Below are 22060 nucleotides of genomic sequence, written 5' to 3'. Positions count from 1 at the left end.
TTTTGATTAGGCTGAATACTATGGTGATAAGCGACAGGCAGTCTCCTCACGTTAGTCCATTTCGACGGGATCATGTTGCCGACTTTTGGATGTTGTACAGGAAACTCTTTGTTTTCGTGCCGGATATCAATGCTCGGAGCAAACTGGTAACAAGAATGCGTGGGGGAGGCTAGTAGACTCAATATCAGAACAAAGTAAAGCATATCAAGAGGATAAGGTAGAATATTCTCGGGTTGTATAACGCGTTCGACGCATTGACTCTCTCCTTTGACATTAATGTTTTTATCCAATTTTAAGCCTGTTCAATACATGTTTTAAAATGCGGCCATCAATGCTTCCAGATCTGCCGATCTGTTCATCTCGTGCGTTTAAATGACATACGAGTACGATACACTGTGATGTCCCTCTGATCCCCTGTAACAATTGAGTGCTCTTCATCAGGTGTAATACTAGTGCCGTTCATATAGCGATGATTAGCAAACGATGATGCAGGACAAACATTTAAAGAAGCGCCAGAAGCTTTGATTACGGACTTCATAAGTGTCTGCGTGCGACTATAAAAAAAGCCAACATTTGACGGTTGTTCTCATAATCTGGCTGCAAGGCCGAAACTTGTGTGGGTCTTTTAAAGTGTATATGGAACAAGAGTAAAACGCGAAAAATGGATAGCAAGGAGCTACATTAAATTTACAGGCCGATGTAGAATGTCAAGGAGAGAGTTGACATCACGGACCACTAGTACCGAAAAGCAAGGTAATTGACTCCGAAGACCTAACTATTTTTCAGTGCAGCCTTTACTATGTTTATTTAATGAGTTGCCGACATTAATTCAGGTTACTAAGAGCATTTGTGTATTGAATAAATCATGCATACTTTCTTTACACGTTAGTTAGAAAAATTATATTAATGCTCTTTACATGAATTGTTGCCGCGTCTTGCCCATTCTTGTCAAAAAATGATCGCAGATTTAAGTCAATAGTGGTTAAGCGATATGACAAATCTATTTGATGAGAAACAGCAGCTTGGTTTTGAAAAACTAAACCATTGACAGTATTTACATGATGCGGAGGTTTAGTTGCGGGCAAAATATGGGCTGGACCAAATCATCTACTTGTACCGATTCTGCACATTGGATTTATGTTCCTATGAAATTTTACAGGCGATTTAATTTTAAGCGACTTTGTACCCGTAAGTGATGCAATCCACAAATTTTGTTTTATTGTTACCTCAAATAAACTTCTCCTATGGGATTAGACTTAGCCGTAAACAGGCCACGTGTATAGGTTAAGTTGACTAACTACATACAAACGTAAAAGCCAGTTTGTTTCTTTGGAGACGCCAGCATTTACGGCGCTGGAGCACTTTTAACTGAAATGTAGTGACCCATAAAAAGCTGGATTCTTTCCTTTTAGCTGTGTTTATCTGTATGTTTTCGTACGTTTTCCATTTAACTGTGTTCCGTAAATCTGATTCGAAGTGTAGCGTTATGCAACTTACTCAGGTAACCTTAGCCTGTGCATAAGTAAAATAAGAGGGGTCAAGTAATAAACTTAAATTTGTCTTAGGGGTGTTGTAATGGTGAACTTAACTATTTGTAGTCATTTGGGTTTGCCTTGTGGTAATTCTGCCTTCACTTTTAGCCCAGAAAACGACCGATGTCCATTCATAGGAGTAACACAGTTTTACGACACGAAACGTACGACCGCTTAATCTGTTCCACATAATCGACGGAACGTCATTGAAGACAACAAAAAAAGAAAAAGTAGTGATTATATTTCGTTTTTTATGGCTGATGACTATTCTACACGAGGATAACGAAGCTAAATCTTTACTATGAGTGCGTTGTTCATCATCGCCTCTCCGGGTGTGAAAAAATCAGATCCAGTTAGCACAAAGGCAGCAGTGCTAGGGCAGGCAGCCTTTTATACCATGTAGTTGGGTAATTCAAGTTGAGGGTGAGTCCGTAATCTGTACAAGAACTTAACAATGAGGTCTCGTTAACGATTCCCCAACGGCAGTACAGCTGGTTAGTTATTACTAACTCGTTGGTTTTTTATAGGATTCACCTTATAGAAAGGAAGGCGTACTCGAAATACTTGACACAGAATAGTGTGGGCCCAGAACTCTTGATCGATCTTGGTAGATGTAACTATACTATATTACATGGTACTGAATTCCTAAGTGAAGGTTGTACTCTGTGACAACTTGTGGATCAGTGCCGCATACATTTCAGTTTAGGGCACGTTGATTTATATAACGGATGAGACGAACAGGGCTCAGATGTGTAAAAAAGATAATGTAAGAACTTGAGTGATCAGCTATCCTCTAGGTGTCCCTGACTTTGACCGCCGATTGAATAAGCTGAGCCTTCAATTAGCCTAAACTGTTTATAGCAAAGTAGCACTAATCCTTGTTGACAGCGACTATCATCATCGGCCAGCATCTTAGCACGTTGGCGCCATTAATTTTAAAATGCGCGTTGCCATTTAACATACTGGCTAGACGATGGCACGCACCAACACACATTAATCATAATTCATAACACATAGATATCAGCTAATATAATAATAATAATCACTTTGTCGCGGCAGTGGTGGCGGCAGAACTGCAACAGCAGCGCACTGATTAAGCAGCGGAAATCTGGTTGGTGTTAGCAAGATGGCGGCGGTAAACCTCTTGTCGTCGTATGGTTTTTTCTAGTCGAACGAAGTGTGCGTTGGTTAGCTGAACTTTTGTGATCGAACGTGCCCTGCAACGTGATTTGGTTAAGTTACATTGGACGCCAGCGTCACATCGATAGCGCTGACACTAACCCTGTCGACGATCACCGAAAGCTCATCCACTAAACACGATGGAAAACAATTTGAAGGCTTTGTTTGAGACACGCAGCCCTCCACCGGATTCCAGGGAAGAGGTTTACGATAGTTTCAACGAAGAGACCTTCGGTACCATGGGTGAGGCAAAGAGTACCTCATTTTATTTTTCTGTTTTCGTGTAAACTCCTGCAGACCTTTGGACTAAATCATTCGTACACGGTTAACCTCGTAGCTACAGCGTCACAAGCTTGCCTATAACAGGTCTCATTTGGAAGGCTTATCAACATGTCTTTTATAAGTAGCAACTAATTTTTATAGGAACTTGAATATTCTTGTTTTTAGGTATTTGAGGGTACAAAGTGCTTCCTTAAATAGAGCAAAGTTCAACTAGAACTGTCGACTTAACTTTTTTATGCCGTGTTGGATATTGTAGAAGGTTTGCATAATTCCACTATTCGAATATCTGCTTTATCTAAGGTCTGGTGGTGTAGAAAGTGTGCAGATAAAACATCTGTTTAGCTCAATCTTAGTCTACTGTAAACATTTACGCATCGAACCGCTAAGGTGCCTCAATCACGATGATCCACATGCATACACTTCTCATTTTGGACGCAGCGTGTAAGGTCAATCGGTTAGGTTATTTGGCGGCAGTTTAAAAGCTGTGGTCATTGGAGATGCGTTCGTTTGTATTGGTTCATTACACGTAAAAGCTATCTCGTCCTACAAGCAAAGTAGAGCTTTTCTCGAACATTCGTTTAAAAAAAACGCCGAAACTTTTTTATAACGCGGGTTCATCAGTCACCGTGTTGGTCAAAATGGACATCTAATTCACATGTATTTCAAGACATATCGCTGTCTACCATGTCGGACGCCGTGTCCTGTTTAAGACATATAGCTGCTTTTCCTTCGAAATTTTTGCTGCAAAGGCTATTTTGAAGAGACCCGTTTGCCGAAGAGATTCTATACCAACATTTTATGACGTTAATATAGCCGCGTATAATTTAAAAGGATTTTAAAACGATTCTAAAGGGGAAAGAACAACTTTCTTTAACGAGATAAATTTAACGAAGTAGCGTACTGTTTAGTTTCTAGCTGACTTAATCTTACGTTCGGAATCAATTTAGACTAATCTGCGGTTTTTCACATACTAATAGAAATGCACGTCTTTAATCATACGTATATAACCACAAGAGCAGATGTCTCACCCGTAACAACTTCGTAAATTATTACAGATCCATAAGTATAGATACCATAAAAATTGCAAAGACATGACTTTGATAATGAACTATTCATTTTTTTAGAAGTCTCTTCGTCTTGCTCTAACGATACAATCTTTTCGTGAAATTAGTACGAAAAATCCGCTACGAATTGTAGGAAGTATTACTCCATCTTAATTTGAATACTAGATTCGAATAACTACAAATTACTATCTGATATAACTGGTGTCAATAGCTTAGATTACCTAAAGGATTCACATTTCATAGGTAAATGTTGTAAATAAACGTAAAAATATGAATGTTCATTATGTCCAGTTCTATCAATTAACTTTATTTATGAAACTAATTGGGCTCATACTGAAGATCTGTTTGTTTTCTATTGGGGATAGATTTGGAAACGGCCATCTTCATTTGAGTTATTACCGTTTATTGAATCTAAAATTATTTCGGTTACTTTAAGTCAATGTATCGTAAACGGTACTATTGAAGGAGAAATGCATACATACACAAATTTCTTCTTATTGATTCTTTATTAAAAGTATTTTGTTGGGCTTAGCCCCTTGTTGGGAGCAAACGTATTCTAAACAACGTTGAAAAAAGTAGTCCCAGGATCCCCAATCAACAGTGCTAATAAATGGGTATGCTTATGCTTTTAGAAACTTGGGAAGAGGGTGAATTTGAGTCAGGTAGCACACTGACGATATCAAACGGTGCCGAGACGGATGGTGATTCTGCAAGCTTAAAAGAGAAAGAAGCCGATGATTCAGTCGAAGAGGTCTCGGGACGATGTTCGAGGCGTGCTGGAGTCGATGACAATGATCAAGAGAAAGACAATATGGCGTTTTTGATTGATTCAACTCTTTCGCATCTAGGCCTGGATTTCACGATGCAGAAACAGGACGGCAGTAGCTGTGGAGCATTAAAAAAACTCTACGGGAACCGGCAAAGCGCCACCGAGGAATTGGAGGGACTCGCAGGTCGAGAAATGGGCGACTCTCTTGAGCAGTTACCTCCCGACACGGAGGAAAATGAGTGGACTATAGGAAAGCAAAAATCAGAAGGTAAGTTCGATCATTTTTACTTATAAAATCCTGTAGCCGCTAAATTGCACTAGATAATTTACTACTAAATGTCTACCAAAAGATGTGTGCAGCAATAATGACAAGCGTTCGGTTCAAAAACCAAACGCAAGACCAAAACATTTGCTGTTTGGTTTACGAAAGGTCGATCGATACACAAAGCAAAGTCACCAAGTCACTTGGTTTTACGTACGCCGCTTCGGGCTTCAATACTAAAATTAGCTCAGTCAAATTCTATTCACAGGAAGAAAATCAGAAAGTGAGTTATAGATTTAATAAGTCGGAAATGGAGAAATGGAGGTGAAAGGCAATACGAAGTATTTAAATGAAATAGGTAATGATTTTTCATCTTTTGTGCGTGTAGCATGCTACGCGCAAACTAAGTAAGGATAGTAATTGCTTCCGTAGCGTGTTGACATTGTAGAAATGTAAACATACCTACATATACGAATTTTAAAAAGGGAAAATGTTTAATTGACTAATGTCTACCAGAACAAGGAAAAAAATTAACCTATCATTACGGGAAGAGGACGAGCGCAAATCTATCTATATGCCTAAGGGCATAGATAGACGATAAATGCTTAGGATGTCCTTGTTGAAGCATATTAGGTATAGAGCACTATGAACATTTAAGTAAGGTCTTGTAAGATGATCACATCCTTCATGGCTGTGAACCTCAATGCGCTAGGTGACTATTATCATCATAAGATTTCCATACATTCGTTAACATAAAGTATGGGGAAAAGTTTACCGCAATAGTTACAGATACAAATCTCTCTTGGCTAACCTTTGTTTCAAACTGTACGATGAAAGCAACGTGCAGCGGACCTATTGTTAACAGTGAACAAGCTTATTTTTTTAAACGGAAATACTTTCAGCTTTTGCAGATTATCATCCACGCTACAAAAAACTGAGAATTAACATTAGGCATTTTCCCTTCATATGCTTCATCGCATCCTTTATTTGCGTCTTCTTCTGTTCAATTAAGTTCTTATTTTTCTAATGAAATATTAACTATAGAGATTTTAGTTATCTCCTGTGATGTTCTTCTGTTCAATTAAGTTCTTATTTTTCTAATGAAATATTAACTATAGAGATTTTAGTTATCTCCTGTGATGTTATCTACGAAAGAGTTTACAAACGTTACTTTTTATAGATAGGTCTTTCATCGAAAGTTTGTATTATATCTAAATATAATAGCTTCTCGTGGCGTTATGCTATTTATTTAAAAGTAAAGTTTGCTAATATTTTCTTTAGGACTTGTTATAACATCTCCCAAAATTTCAAAAAGAAAACATTTCCATCTTATCATATCCATTCCGGGGGCATGTCTTTGAATCATGCCTAGGAGATCGGAGGCACATGTGGGATCAAGTTGTTGTCTGTAGCCCATCGTTGATTACAAGTGGATAAGAGTGAGTGGCACGTCTTTTAAGCTTCTTCTATTTGACCTTCTTAGATGTGTTTAGAGCATGCGTCGTAAGGAAGCTTAGTCTGGCGATGATTGAATAGTAATGACCGGACTAGAAAACGATAATCATCAGTCCATATTTTGTTGCTGTTGTGAAGTAATGTGCTAGCGTTAAAAATATTCACTTTGAGGATACTCAAACCACATTGAAATTTTAAAAACACTCAGGTAGGTCAGAGTCGCCATATTATATAATTCAGTTGCATCATAAAGTAGGTCAATACGACAATCCAATATCTTTTCGAAAATCGACCGTTCTTTTGAACTTGGTTTTCGTACGCGCACAGCTCAGCAATTACCGCGAGCAAGGCACGCGGTTGTAAGTCGTGTGTGGTGACTGATCATTGTCTGATGAAAAATTGAGAGGATCTGAATAATTTTCACCTTGCATAAAACAAGACGATAGTTCGGACTTTATATGATATTAGTCATAATTTAAGACTAAAATTATGCTTGACGACCACACGAAGTCAAGCTTAGCGAGCACCGTAGCACCATATCGCTTACGGCTATGGATGCTTATAGTTGTCCAATCTGTTACAACCTGTGCGACCTCAGAAAACGTGTGTACTACGCGGATAAGTTAGTGATGTTTATTCTTTAAAAAAATCGTAAAAATATTTTTAACACGGACTGGTAATTTGGAAGCTTCTAGATTCAACTAGCTATGATTCCAAGATTCTAATTAATCAGATCTAGTTATATCAACACCGAAATGCTCTAAATGTGTATACCCTAAATAATTTGCTTGTTTGCATTGTATGCCCATTCAAAAAGTTGTTACTCTAGGTTTTAGTCTTAATTTATTGTTTCAAGTTGTAGCAATACCGAACTTGGATTCTACCCACCATGTATCTGAAAATTGCGTTTATAATAAAATTTCCCATATATTGCCACATAAACTCCCAGTTGTATTGTCAAACGCCATTTGTATCAATATTTATACATTTTTAGATAATTTTAGGTTCACATATTACTGCGAAGCTTGCCGAATATACCTTAAAAACACGCAGTGCCAGTTTAGCGTGTCCAGTCAAATTTTACCTGACGTGTCTACTAGAAAGCTCATTTAAGAAGCGATCAGTTCATATCTACGGTAGAAACTGCGGCGTCAGCGACAATTAACAGCCTATAATAATAATGTATGTTTATCTCCAAGCAGTCGCGAAACAAAAAAGGCAATTATGTTACCCAAAAATTTACTTTAATCGTATGTATATGTATATATTGACATTTATACTTCGTTAATGTGTAAATAGAACAGGCTAGTTGGTATAATTATAGTTTCAAATACATAAAACTACCTGTGTCTTTAGCACATAATTATTACACCAGCTATTTAAATACGTCAGCTTTTGTTAGCTTAATAAGTGTTTCTGTTAATAAGTGTGTGTGTGGGTTCAAGTATATAATCGCTGCTTCTTACATGCTATCAGTCCTTTATCAAGCGTGTATGATTATCTGTCCCATAATCTTTTGAAGCCATCAGTTTTATATTATATCTACTATGTACATTTCATAATAATACAATAATAGATATATCTATTATATAAATTTAATCGGTCTCCATCAAGGGACGTAGGATAAGACGTAGATAAGACATAGGCCGGCCTGATTCTTAACGGCTTCATATCTCTTAGTACGAATGACAGCTGAAACTGGAGATTGTGGTTAAAAAATGCACACGTAAATGTACGCGTTAGCTGACGCCGTCACAATGGCGAAGTGTTGCTTTACAAACAACCCATGCATTCAATGAAGAAAGTTGTCCTCAATTTCAGACACTAGTTGTTGCACCAGTTAATGAGCATAATACGTAGCAGTTATTTTATACCGGAATAATTGTTGTTATCAAGAGCAGGTTATATCGAAATAACTTCCAAACATCTTAACATCCGCTTGCGTGCACCGCTACTTAATTGTTCTTATTGATTTTAGGAATTTATTACATCAGGCTAAACAGTAAATAAATATTTGTGTATCGCAGAAAATTACCGGGAAAATATTAGTCGTAGCAGCCTGCATCAACAACGATCCGTTATTGATGCTGACGATGGTCCTGCTCCTCAACGTGAGTCAGTTCACCAGATCTCTTTTGAAAGAGGCGATGCTGATCGCGTGGTTGTTGGAGGAACGGCACCATTGGTGTCCCCTCGTCGGGGCTCAGGCAGGTTTGATGGTGGACGTGCCGAGCGCGGAAATGGTCATTACTGTCGTCGCTTTAGTGGACCGAATGCTCCTAGTCACGGCGGCAGCGGCGGAACAGGTCAGAGCGGGAATGCAATTTCGATTCGGCCTGAAAACTTCGACCTACGCAACGTCGAGACGTTTGGTATCGAAGCAGTCCAACAACACATACACGACCATCATCCTAACAATACCAATAGCAACAGCAGCGGCGCTCCTAGCAGTACTAACAACAACAGCAGCAGCAACAGTAACAATACTAACGCCCCCAATAGCGGGGTAAATAATAACAGCTCTGATTGCAAATGGGACGGAAACGGGACGAGTGGAGGAGGAGGAGGTGGGGGAGGACAACAACACTCGGGTCACGCATCCATTGCTGCTGCTACGAATCCGGTTACCAGAGTAGGATACATTTTTTGTTTCGCTTTCCTTATGATGTCTTACAATTTCTTATGTGTGTTTTGTTATCAAAATGTTTAGCGATTCCAAAAAAGCAGCTAACTGTAACATTCTTAATTACTCTTATTATTCTTACTACTATGAGATGGATTACATAGTAAATACGATCACGATAATGCAACTCAACACATACACTCTGTTGCTTGTTTGTTTGCTTCCTAGACTTCACGTAGCTGTTCACGATACGACCCAGATGGTTCTTCCACGAACCCTGCCAATTTCGGCAGTGAGAGGGGAGATAGTCGTGCAAGACTGCCCGAGATTCGAGATCCTCGCATGTACGACTTTTACATGGAGTTGTGGCAAAGGATGCAGCAGCAGGCTGCCGCCGAGGAAAGTAACTCGATCATGAACAATAGCAGCAGCAGTAGCAGCGGAATTAGCGGCGTCCACAGTCATCTCGGCGCAAGCAATAACAGCGGAAACAGCAGCCATAACACTTCCAGTAGTAGCGGCAATCATTACAACATTAATGGCGGCATTGGCGATTCCCGTTTAGCTGGCGGTCCGGTTAGTTGCTTTCCATTGTTGATTCCCTATATAAATGCTCAAGTGTTTTTTCTTTCGTTGCCATCGTTCATCGCTAAGTATTCTCTTCTTGTGGCTGGCAACAACAGCACTTCCAACGCCTGCTTTGTTTCACATTTTTGTCAACTTCCTGGAATATTTGTTCCAATACAGACAAGTATTCATTAGCAAAGCTGATTCACGGCGATTTGCAAGCCACTTTTAAATAGTTCGTCCTCGCTGCACATGTCATACCTACCATAGCTATTTCCGCGGCCTTTGAATTCAGCGAGAGACCATTAGGATGCATATAAAATGTTTTTGACACAATATAGTGGAAAAACTAATTCCTGAGCTCCAACTTTGGCTATACATATAGAGTAGTAGACACAGTACGTGCCAAAATTATTCGATTAAAATAAAATATAGTTTTACGGGCAACCAATCATTAAATAAGTTGAATCCAGTATGTTGTGGTAGTTGTTTCATTTTTTTCTTAATGTCGTGCACGACATAAATCATACAGTCAGAGGCAAAAAACGTCAAATGGCCGAGTTCATCGCTAAGTTAAGATGCTTGTTGGCCTAAGTTTTCGAACTACTAAGAACATTATCGAAAATACTTGCTTTACATTTAAGGCGATAAGTTTTCTTAATTACACAATAGCATAATTAGTTAAAATTTCATCAGCCAAAATGAGTTTCCTTCCTGTTCTTCCACCGCTTGGGTTGAAAACGATGCTAAGCAAAATATACTATGTGGGCACAACAACCGTTTGATCTGTACGTTTCAGCAATTCCTATGCGAATGTATCATAGTAAATGGATTATTCTGAAAAATGGTACTGCTCTATAGCGCGCGACATTTCAGAACGCTTTTTGTTTTCGAAACATATAGATACAATACACTCAAGTACCGTCACTCATGTTTATGGCAAAGGAATCGCAGTGAGCAATGGAAAATAGGGAAATACGAATATGAGTCCATTTGGAGTCTATAACGGCCTAGCTCGCTGTATAAACGTTGTATTTGGTCAAGTATATTCTACTAGGAACACATCGAGACGTTGGTTTGAAGTATTCCAGGGTGGAAATTTAGGGTACCTAGTGAGTCTCATGGAAGACTTTGGCAAAAGTAAATAAGTGAAAAGTGTTGCCAAGTTTGATGGAAGAATACATCCCGCCGGTGCAGCTGATATAATGAAAACAGTTGTGCGTACTGCGATGTGAACAATTTATTAAGAAGTTACTAAATTTTGTATAGAGCAATATCTAGTTAGGTATTAGTTATAAATAGCACCCAGTTGGAAGTCCTGCATCTTTGCCACCGTAAAACTTGCTGTGTGAGGTCGAGCGTTCGCGTGTAATAAAAGTGCCTTAACTTTGTTACCTAATTTTATTATCTTCTCGAATTACTAACAAAACGCCTCAGCCATAATCGACGAACCAGGACTTAGGAGCTGTAGTGGGTAACATTTCCACTAGGCCGCTTGACAGATACCAAAATCTTATGCAACTGTACATGAGTCATAAGTCGTTGTAGTGCGAGAGAAAAAATGTTTTATTCCCCTTTCAAATCATTGTGGTAGTCATTTTGCAGTTGTTTATCTTATTAATTTAACTGGGAGAATTAATATGATATTGTTATTTGCATCAAATCGAAGTGTTTACAATCGTGCGCTTGTATATAGGTCGGCTTTCATCAGAGCTCTCAACAACAGTTCGTTATTGATCCACTGAGCATTTCTAAAAGCTCATGTTCGAAGTCAAAATTTCGTTCCTGTTCATAACGGTTCACAAGATTTTTAGTAGTAGATCGCTCACCGAAAAACAGGCGATCTGTCTTCGTTACCATAGTTCCAAGATAGGTTCTGACTGGTGATTTTAGTAGCTCACTGCAATTCGCCCACTAAAAAACGAGTAATAATATTTTAATGAACTATTTCAATTTCCAAGCAATGCAAATACATGTCAAAAACAGAAATAAGCCAAGTGTCGCATCGTCATAAAAAGCACTATTCTTGCGTTTCAAGTTGCCAAGTACGTAACAAGTTTGCCGGCCCTTCTTAATCTGAAGATGCAGAGAAACTGATGCATTACGATAAATCGGAGAGCATGTGTGAGCTGTAATCACAGTAATTTTAGTAGCAAAAAGACATAAAATCGACTTGTGATATGTAGACGAGATTATCTAACTGAGCATACTTGATTTATAATCTTTGTACTGCATTTTCTGGAGATGCTAGACTTACGTTCCTATACTTATTGATTAATCACCTGTTTGGCTTATTGCTAAGACAAAATCTCAAATTTGTAAAGCTAAACTTAAGGCCTAGTCACAGATTATTACGTACTGTATTCTTCTTGTGTCCTTATAGTGAAATGTTTACTAATTTGATTTTATTGTTGTCAATTATTAGCGACGCTCAATTGATCAAAGAACGGGCGACGTTCATTTTGAAACCCAGATGACGGAGTTAAAACACAAGGTATGGGAGCAGCTCGAATTAGCTGCAGATTTAGGACCAGTCATCGATATCATGGAGGATGTCTTTGATAGGCTGGTTGATCCCACTGAGCCACCCTCAGCGGAAGATCGTCTCAAGGCTCTTCGGAAGCTTGCAGATAATGTCTTACCAGATAACGTCTGCAATCTCGTTCGACTTGTGCATTCCCGAAGACTGGTGAGTTTTAAATCACAGTTTAGTCACTAATGGTGCCGGCTTGTAATTCACCCACGAAGTATCAGTTTCGAACTGCAGTAGCTGCGTACATAACTCAATTCGAATAAAATTGCTGCAAAATTTTGTTGACGAGTATGAAAATCCTCCTTATTACTTAAGGACTATTCAAAATCGATACCCACGATTTTCAGAAACAGCAAATCTGTCACAAGTGTGTTATTAGGTCAGAAAAAGAAATCGCGTCAAATAACAGGGTTAACCAAAACAGTACATTTTCAAAATTTCTTTTTTTTTTGAGATAGGGTCTGTAAAAAGAATGTTTCGTTACAGGTAATGTATACACTTGCTCATCTTTGGTCAGAGGTATCTCTGCGTGATCATGTACTGGAATTGGTTAGTATAATGTTGCGTCGCCTTGATACGCTGCTGGTTAGCGACGGGTCTGATATGGTATTCGCTCAAAAGCAACAGGTGTTTGCGCGTATTTTCCACGGGTGCACAATGGAGCAACTGGTCTCTCTCACCACTTGTCTACTGAAGGCGCCAGCAATGGCCGTTGAGTCCAAACTTGGCCTTTTCTTCATTGGTCGAATCCTTGAATGTGCTGAAGACTCGGAGCTTAAGTAAGATAATTGAACCTTACGACGAAAGACTTCATAAGTGTGGGCCTGTGATTGTTTCACGATGTTTGTCGACAGATAGTTATTTATGTAGAATAGATTTTTGCTTCTTCACAATTCTCTTAGTGAACAGAAAATTTTGAAAACTTTCCAACGTTTTCACTGTAGTTTCTTGTGCTCACATAATTGTTTTTTTTTTGTTTGCAGTCGCCTACCCGCTCATTGGGTGGAGAAATGCTTGCCAAAACTATTGCAGCATCTGGCAAGAGTTCCAAGGGCGGAAATTGTACATGAACTGGTAGGCGCTCGAGCTGTGGAGCACATGATAAGAAATATGGACGGAGTGAGCTTCATGCGTGCAGTTCATGCTGCTAACCCGAACTCCTATCCTTAGGTAGGAGTAGAACATTGCCGCCTACTGCTTTCCTTTGCTACTTCTGCCACTGCAACTAATACTGTTATTGCTGAAGTTGTTTATGCCTATGCGTGATCGTTGATGTTAACCGTTCATTAAAGATGGGTCCATAGCTCGTATTTAGAACCCATCGTCTGTACTCATGACTCAATGTGCGCCGTGCTCTGGATAGCCATGAAGACTATTACCGACTGTTCTTCAGATCAGATCATAATATTCTATCTATCACAGTTACCTACTGTTAATTCCTATTGCTGCCATCGTTCGCACGTATTTGATGAAAGCTATGCAAGGTCATCGCCTGTTCAAAATGCTCCGAGAGGCATTAGTAAAATTTCAGTTTGTCCCCCTTGATGATAGGGCAGATGCCAACGATAAATGTCTAACAATGATGGCCAAATCGCTTTTCGTTGTCAACGGTGTGACGTACCATTCGTCGGCCTTACGGCTGGTAAAGGTGACCGAAGTTCTCCGATCCGACTACAAAGAAACTAGAGCATGTTTCGAAGTCAGAAAGATATCATGGCATTTTTCTATTTTTTCTCGATTCCTTTTGACCTTTTGAAATGTTAGCTATATTATAAAACCGAAACCTTACTTAAGAGAATGAGAAGATGTTATAATATAATTTGTAACCAAAAAATTTTTCATGCGTTAGTTCCAGGAAAGATTCCACAAAAAAAACATGCAAAAATAAGTGAGGGCCACGTAGTTATTTAATTATGGGAAAGCCCAGTCGAATAAATAATTTCTTCTGAGCGTTGACAGACCGACAGAATAATCAAATTCTACTAAGCATAGCAGCGCAACAGCAACTGGCAAACATAACTCCCTGGACTCGGCAGTGAGAATCTGTTAATCTACCAGTGAGTCTGGTAGACTGATAGATTCATAGTTTCTTTTTACTTTGGGAGTTACTATTAACAGTACATTATTAATAATTCATGCACACTGGACGGTGAAAGATAGTAGTAACTAAAAATTATTAGTGAGCAAAACTTGAAAGAAAAAGAGGCTTGCTTTGAATTTTTATCTTCACATTGCGTCCACCACCCTCCGAGAGATTAAGTGGTAAATAAAATGTTGAAAGGCTCGAAGCAAGATAAGGTTGCCTTTTAATTTCTTTAGGTAGCTTGAGTTTCCACATCCGAACATTCACAATCACATTTGTGTATTACAAGTTATATGCAGAAAGTGTTATCCAATGTAGATCAGTTTTCTTTTTGTTTCAGACCAGTGCCTATAACAAGGTAAACGTTTGCTTTTACCTAAATTCTTAGGAGAACAAAGTAAGTCAAACAACAAAGTAATATTCAACAAAGTCAACAAAAAGTAACATTTAGGATGGTTACAATTTGCAATAATTGCCACGAAGTATAATAATTTCAATTTGATAAAAAAAGGAAGTAAAGGACATCTGAAAATCTATATGCTAAAAAACGCCAATAATTTACTCTTAGAAACAACTTGCTCTTGTCAACTTTACACCTATCACTAACATTGGTTTAGGACATGAATTTTAGAAACGCGGTTCCCTTAGGCTGCTGATTTCCCTTAATATCCCAAAGAATTTAACTTCAGTGCACAGAAGCAGCAGAACTTGTTTCATTTTGAAGTCCTCAAACTGGAGCTTGACAGTTAATTTGATATCAACATTGTAATGAGTTAGAACCTTCTGCAACATTATGCAACCTTTCTATCATAGACAATGGAAGGCGTCTTCTAACGTATGGTGATTGTGTAGAAGAATACACATTTATAGAGCATGGAATGTCCGTTATCAGTTATGGTGTACTTTGGTTAAGAAGGCCATGGTTTTATTATTTTAAATAAAAACCTGACAGCTCCATGGTACAGTTCGATATAATCATTCACGCCAATATTCGTATGAAGATTTTCGCATTCAAGGTTTTAAAGCCTTATGAAGTTATATCGAACATAGTATATACAAATAGTAAGGCTCGGGTGAAAGTGATATGGTTGATTTGATCACACATTATATAAAAGCCATATGCCAAAATTCATTATAAAAATAAACAGTTTCTAAACCAAGTCTAAACCCCATCGGTAAAAATAATGATGTAAAGTGACGCTAGTTTTTCATTACTGCAGGCTTCCTAAAAAACATGCTGTAAGATCAATACACCAATGTTAACGGACAGAGCGCATAAAGTGGACACCGTCTTTGTTATTATAAATTAATAAATCGAAGTGATGGTTTCTAGATTCTTATAAAACCATACGTAACAGAAGGGTTAGAAACTGTCTTGGCTTGATGAGTCTATGATTTTTGTTTCCGGAAATTCCAGATACGTTGCTTCTTTCACGCTGAACTGCACGTCCCCATTACGCAGGATCTTGGTTCCCGTGACTGCGACATGCCGCATCGAATCGAAGTTGTGTTGTAGGTTCTCAGAGCCGCTGCGAAAAAAATCGCTTTGTTGATGTTTCGAATCATTATAGTACGGCAATGGCTTTTTATGCATTCGTACAAGCGCGCAAAACGTTCCGACAGCTTTCATCTATATGGCCTACCACAAGCGCCTGCTAATTAGGAATCTTGTAGAAGGTACTACAAAGAAAATTGAAGAGACTCAAGGACAGCTTTATTGGTGAGCTTGTTCAGGGCGCTACTGGCCTCTAGTCCGCCCTGATGCGGGCCACTAACCACTGCAAATAAGATCCGCTCATGGGTTAAGCTGTGCAGAGAACGCCTACCTGCTGAGAGAGTGAGTCTGCCCTGTGCTGCTCGTTATTTCAGAAGGTTCGCCACAGATCGTCTGAATGCACTGACCAGGTGGTCACGATGAAAGGTGTTTTTGATAAGGAACTTCAGTGCACGTTGTCAGGAATAGGAAAGAGACCAGCCTTTTTGACATAATTGTGGGGGGACGGACTATCCTGCGAACTCCAGATATATTACTGAAAATACAAACAGATGTAACATAGAAACCAGGCAGTCGAAAGCAGTTTCTTTCTCTTGCTTCGCCACCTGAACCGTCTACAAGAGAGCCATCGGCTCGGCCTGCCGAAACAGAACCGACGACAGACCGCGATGGTTTTGAAAGCGGTACAAAAGCAAAGGAAAAAACGACAGCGAAAATGTAGCAGTAGCTCCCTTCAATGGAGTAAAACGGAATTCGAAGCACCTCAAACTCAGCGAATATGATCAGTTCTTCACTTAGTAACCGGTAAAGGGCTTTGCATAATCTGCTTGATGAGCTAGAAGGAAAAAGCGCTGATTTTGTTGTAATACGCTAGCCAAATCTTGACCTACGAAACGACAGCCAGTTGTCACGGAGTCTAGTGGCAATGTCTCCATAGGGCGGATGCGGAGCTGCTCTAGTCATTTTTGGAGACTTCCATTTCTTCTGGTAGCCACTTCCTCAGCTTGTAACACTGTCAAATAAATGAATCTTTTTCAACATCCTTATTTACGGATCTTAAAACAGTGCGGCCCTTAGTTGACTCTTAACCTGGAATGTCTTGCAATAATAGCTATTGCGTTTTACTTTGGGGTACACCGCGAGTGTTGCAAGACGCGTAAACTTGGTTTCGTAGCAGAGCAATCTTCTTGTGCGTCCCTTTGGCCTTATTATCTTGTTAATGTTTCTGCTTCATAGAAAACGTTCCTCTTTCCTATTCTCAACAGACATCACTTTTATAACCTTCGGGTTACCTTCGTGTTTGAAGCTTCGGGTTACGGCCGTTTTTTTCGCACAAGTCCGTAATTACATTGCAACATCGTAGCATTGCGGCTATATTATTAATCTGCATTGCATGTTCCTGAAGTTACCCACTTTAGAACGACTGTACGTCCAGAATTCTGCGTCAAAGCTTTTTCTGTACAGAATCTTTCTATCACGAAAACATTCTTAGATCTTTCTCACGCGGATGTCCGTATTGAAACTCCCGTCTGTCACAAAATTGATTTATGGTATTCGCCTTGTTATTTCAACATTTTTTTTTTAATATCTTTTATAACGTCTTTTAGACAGGGTCTTCAGGATGTTGTTTTTGAATTAAAAAAAAAAAAAATAGAATACGTGGAAGTGATCCACCGATAGCGGTTTTTCTTTTTAATCGTAGAAACAAAGAGCTGAAATAGTAAAATAGTAAGTATTATAATTGAAGTGAATAAGATAAATGTAGTCGATGCATTTCAGTGTTTCGATTAAATTGATTGGATTCGTTTTTAATCATTTTCTAGAATTTAGAAGGCAGTCCCTTTGTAGGCCGCATTTGTATGTCCCGCAAAATTAAAATTTTAGTGCTAAGACAATTGCCTTTATTGGAAAGATAGACTGTAGCTGTAACTACATCATAAGATTAATATTCACACAATACTCAACATTGGCCTAAAACGGCAAGAATAAGCTTTTCTGACCGTCCTATGGGTTTTCTATTCTGCTTTATTACATTCATTTCTGTGCACATAATACAGCTCGTTGAAGTTTTACCCTCAAAAACGGAAGCAAGTTGTTGGCGATACGTTGCAGCAACCGCAGCCGAACATTATATTTGTTTTAGCTGACGCTTACTGAATGACCTTTTCTAGAGATTTAACTTCTCAGCGAGCGTATGCGCTATTTTTATTTACAGTATTACATATATTTGACTTAAGTGAAACAATCAAATAGAGTTCTGTAGGCCCAAAGCCCAAGTGCGGTTTATTGAGCCTATTAACTCATATCTAGTATTTTTATTTGCATACATGGCCAATGCTATGAACTAAGTTAAAAATGCACAACCGCAATTGCACTACATTTTTTTATATTTAGCAAGCGCCAAAAAATAAGTGTAAGGCTGTTATTCGAATATGTGATTATATTCAGGCAAGCAAAACGTAGTCTTCGAGTTTCGAGGCTTTCGAGTACTAGGGCCACATGGGAAACATTTGTGCATAATATGAACAGAGTTAATTGTGTTGACTACCATACAGCGTAAACCAAAATATGCTTTCAGGGAGTTACAATGGAATCTTCATTTTCAAAAATTACGTTTTGCAAAAACTTCGTTAAAAAACAAACTGGGCATTTCTTCTACCTTCCGCCATTCATCATTCCGTGCTAAACTTCCACGCTTAATTCCAACAATCTACACTTTTATTATCATGGAAGTATACACACTGAAGAGTCGATTAAATTCATTTAGGGAGAAAAAAGCGCTTGTATTTGTTTCGTGAATAGTATTTATTACAATAGCCGAGTGTACTTATTACATAATTTGTGTTGTCACTCACAGCGCAATATACAATATAAGTATCGTTGTTCTTGTCAGGCGGCAGCTACCCACTAGGTTTTTCTTTCACCCAATTACGGTGCATTATAAATTGAAGTATATTCCACTTACACACAAAAAAATCGCGCGAGTCCATGCTTCTTTGATTTCTCGCTAACTTAAAAATGGTTTACATGTAGTATGATAATTTGTAGTTTTCACAACATTATACAAAATAATAATGGGCCAGCTTAGGCCAATCAAAGTAACGAGCTTGCTTTTTTTTATCAACACATACACCATATAAAATTAAACTTTACGCTGCCATACGGCAGTATGCATCTTTTGAGATTTGAGTAAACTTTCTCTCTGAGATTAAGTGTTACTATTTGGTGTTTAGATGAGGTCGGCGACGTTCATGGGCATTTCGTCAATCTGCGTAGCATAATACTGCTCGATGTCACGTAAGATTCGAATATCGTCACTTTTAACGAAATTAATAGCTACACCTTTACGGCCAAAACGGCCTGAACGTCCAATGCGGTGAATATACAGTTCTCGATTGTTCGGTAGATCATAATTAATGACAAGGGAGACCTGTTGTACGTCGATTCCTCTGGCCCAAATGTCCGTCGTGATGAGGACTCGAGTGCTTCCTGCGCGAAACTCTTTCATGATAGCGTCACGTTCCTTTTGCGGCATGTCACCATGCATCGAGCTCACTGTAAAGTTTGCCTCTAGCATCTTCTGAGAGAGCCAATCTACTTTGCGTTTCGTATTACAGAAAATAACGGCTTGTGTAATCGTTAATGTATCATAAAGGTCGCAAAGTGTATCAAATTTCCACTCCTCACGTTCTACCGCTACGAAGAACTGTTTGATGCCTTCGAGTGTCAATTCATCACGTTTCACGAGAATGCGCACGGGATCTGCAAAAAGAAGGACACACAATAGTTCATGCTCGTTGTGACCACGAAAAGTTGCTATACATTCAGTTAAATAGGAGATATGCCTGTAATGCAGCAAATAATCTGTGAAAATTACTTTGGAAACACTTTAATTTTACGTTTCATCAAATCGCACTTGTATTTAATACTATATGATATGTCGATGAACATTCTTATGCCAGGATCAAAAGACATAAGCGACCCTTTATCTTCAGATAAGCTTCTCTAGCTCACGTTATCTTAATCAACGCAACTTTCTTGTCGTCTTGTATAACCAACCGATAACTTGTATAAACAACCCCTAGACTTTCTGCCTTTGCTATTGAGCCACTTATTATTTGCAGTAAATAATGACCTGAGAGAACTGAAATTTATTATACTCACCAGTCATAAATTTGTTGGTAATCTCGAGAATTTCATGAGGAAGCGTAGCAGAGATAAGAACTACTTGTGTGCCGGGGGGTAGATAACGGTAGACGTCGTAGATTTGTTCTTTGAAACCCTTGTTGAGCATTTCATCGGCTTCGTCTAATACCAGCATTTTAATCCCTCTGGTGCGCAGATTACGTCTCTTAATCATATCATAAACTCTGCCAGGCGTTCCACTAACAACATGCTGGCCATAATCTAATTTGCGGATGTCCTCGCCAAGATTCGTTCCTCCAATACACGCATGGCATTGTACAGACATGTAATCACCTAACGCTAATATGACCTTCTGGATTTGAAGGGCCAATTCACGTGTCGGTGAAAGTATCAAAACCTAAATAGATGTTTAGGAAAAATATCTTTTACCAAACTGTTTTTTTTACAGTAATTTCGTACAGGAGTTTCTGTAATTTTTACAGTAGTTTCGACAACACTACCGCACTTTTATCTCATTATAATGCAATGACTTAATGGCTAAGACGAGACGACCATATGAGTTATAGATGTAAAACATAAAAGGCGGTAAACATACGCGGGTTTAACCTACACTGAATATTGTTGGCATCTTTAGACAGAAGTGAATCATTTGACACAATTATTCTGAAAACTCAAAGATGTACAACTACATTTTTTATTTAGTAATTAGACAATGTTACTTAAAACAAGCTTGTTTTTTTCTCCAGCTTTGTGTTACAACGAAATGCAGGTAACTAACCTGTGTCTCACGAACTTGCGTATCAAGTGACTGAAGAACACCGATCGAGAATGTGGCAGTTTTTCCGGTTCCGGATTGTGACTGAGCAATGACATCGCGTTTACTTACGATTGGTGCAATTGAACGTTGTTGAATAGCTGAAGGTTTCTCAAATCCATAGGCATAAATGCCACGCAAGAGGTCCTCACGAAGCCCCATTGCGTCGAAAGAATTAATCACCTACAACATCAATAATGGAACGTGCGCGGCAACGGGATTAACACATTTAATATATCAGAAACATATCAGTAATGGATATTTGCTGGTTGAGCTAGCTACACATGAAACGTGAAAAACGCATCTTTTATCTATTTACATCCTTGGAATAAACTGAGGCTTTGCGAAGTCATTCAGTTAAAAAGCTCAAATATACTGTTGTTTGAAAACACAGTACTATGGTTACCTCTATTTTCGTATTTTTGGCGTCATTCAATCATCATTATTAGGACTGTCCATGGTCAGCCCCTCGGATCATCTCGGCAGCTATAAACATTAACCAGAGCTTCTCAAAGAAGCAGCTTTAATATTGTTAACTGATTTGTATAACACACCTCATACAAAGTTAAAATAGATTAAGTATTAAGGTACTAATGGACATTTGCTGAATTCCCTCAATAAATTAGCATGTCTGAGTAAAGAAAACACCAGCATAGATTGTCATGACAAAATATAACGTCAAGAAGATTTTCTAGTATATGCTAAAAAAAGTGACAGCCTGTAGCACACTGATATCGAAACATATGACGCAGAATGTACCTTTAATTGCTTACATAAAATCGCTCATTTGAAGATTCGCTTGGTACATCTACATACCAAGCAACTGCTAGAAGGCAAAAATATATGTGTTCGGATTTTTAAATCTCAGGTAACATGTTAATAGCTCTACACATGTAAAAGGTATCGTTATGAATTTGTCGATTATACTGCTTCCGCTTCGCCAAAGATGTACGTACAAAAGCTTCGTTACGTACCTCAACACCGTCGCTAGTTTCAAACTCGAGGTTGGCCATAGCTTCATCTGGACTCTGTTTTTTGCCTCGGTATGCCATGTTCGTGCTTATTGTAAACGGCCGTCGAAAGGCGACACCAAAACGACCAGATTACCTCAAATATCAAGCGAAATTCTTAACTTCCGACCGCTCATCGACTTCTTAATCTAACCTACCACCATGCCAAAATATCGGAATGCAAGATACACGCTCTGGTGGCCGTATTCACAGACCAGGTTTCTTGATGGTGGGTCAGAATTTACC

At 38.7% G+C, this 22060-nt stretch overlaps 2 protein-coding genes across 3 annotated transcripts; one reads left to right on the top strand and one right to left on the bottom strand.

The window, feature by feature from the left end:
* Window positions 1–483: 483 nt before the first annotated feature.
* On the top strand, window positions 484–14563 carry LOC111270784 (uncharacterized). 2 transcript variants are annotated; one of them, XM_086972635.1, is made up of 7 exons: window positions 484–753; window positions 4690–5094; window positions 8571–9175; window positions 9395–9742; window positions 12159–12422; window positions 12753–13045; window positions 13250–14563. In XM_086972635.1, exons 1-7 carry the CDS (start codon window positions 705–707, stop codon window positions 13434–13436), a joined length of 2151 nt encoding a protein of 716 aa, XP_086828761.1. In that variant the 5' UTR covers window positions 484–704; the 3' UTR covers window positions 13437–14563. The 2 variants fall into 2 exon arrangements, with proteins under 2 accessions (XP_086828761.1, XP_022706919.1); XM_022851184.2 differs by lacking the exon at window positions 484–753 and adding an exon at window positions 2582–2954.
* A 3286-nt stretch (window positions 14564–17849) lies between these two features.
* LOC111270773 (eukaryotic initiation factor 4A-III) lies at window positions 17850–22003 on the bottom strand. The gene is made up of 4 exons (XM_022851172.2): window positions 21779–22003; window positions 20769–20987; window positions 20009–20387; window positions 17850–19606 (listed from the first exon to the last, which is right to left on the bottom strand). Exons 1-4 carry the CDS (start codon window positions 21854–21856, stop codon window positions 19074–19076), a joined length of 1209 nt encoding a protein of 402 aa, XP_022706907.1. The 5' UTR covers window positions 21857–22003; the 3' UTR covers window positions 17850–19073.
* Window positions 22004–22060: the final 57 nt, after the last annotated feature.

Source organism: Varroa jacobsoni, unplaced genomic scaffold (genome assembly GCF_002532875.2).
Source record: "Varroa jacobsoni isolate VJ856 unplaced genomic scaffold, vjacob_1.0 contig00121, whole genome shotgun sequence".
NCBI classification, from domain to species: Eukaryota; Metazoa; Arthropoda; class Arachnida; order Mesostigmata; family Varroidae; genus Varroa; species Varroa jacobsoni.
Note: the sequence above shows the minus strand (reverse complement) of the source record. Positions and strands in the feature narration are given on the sequence as shown.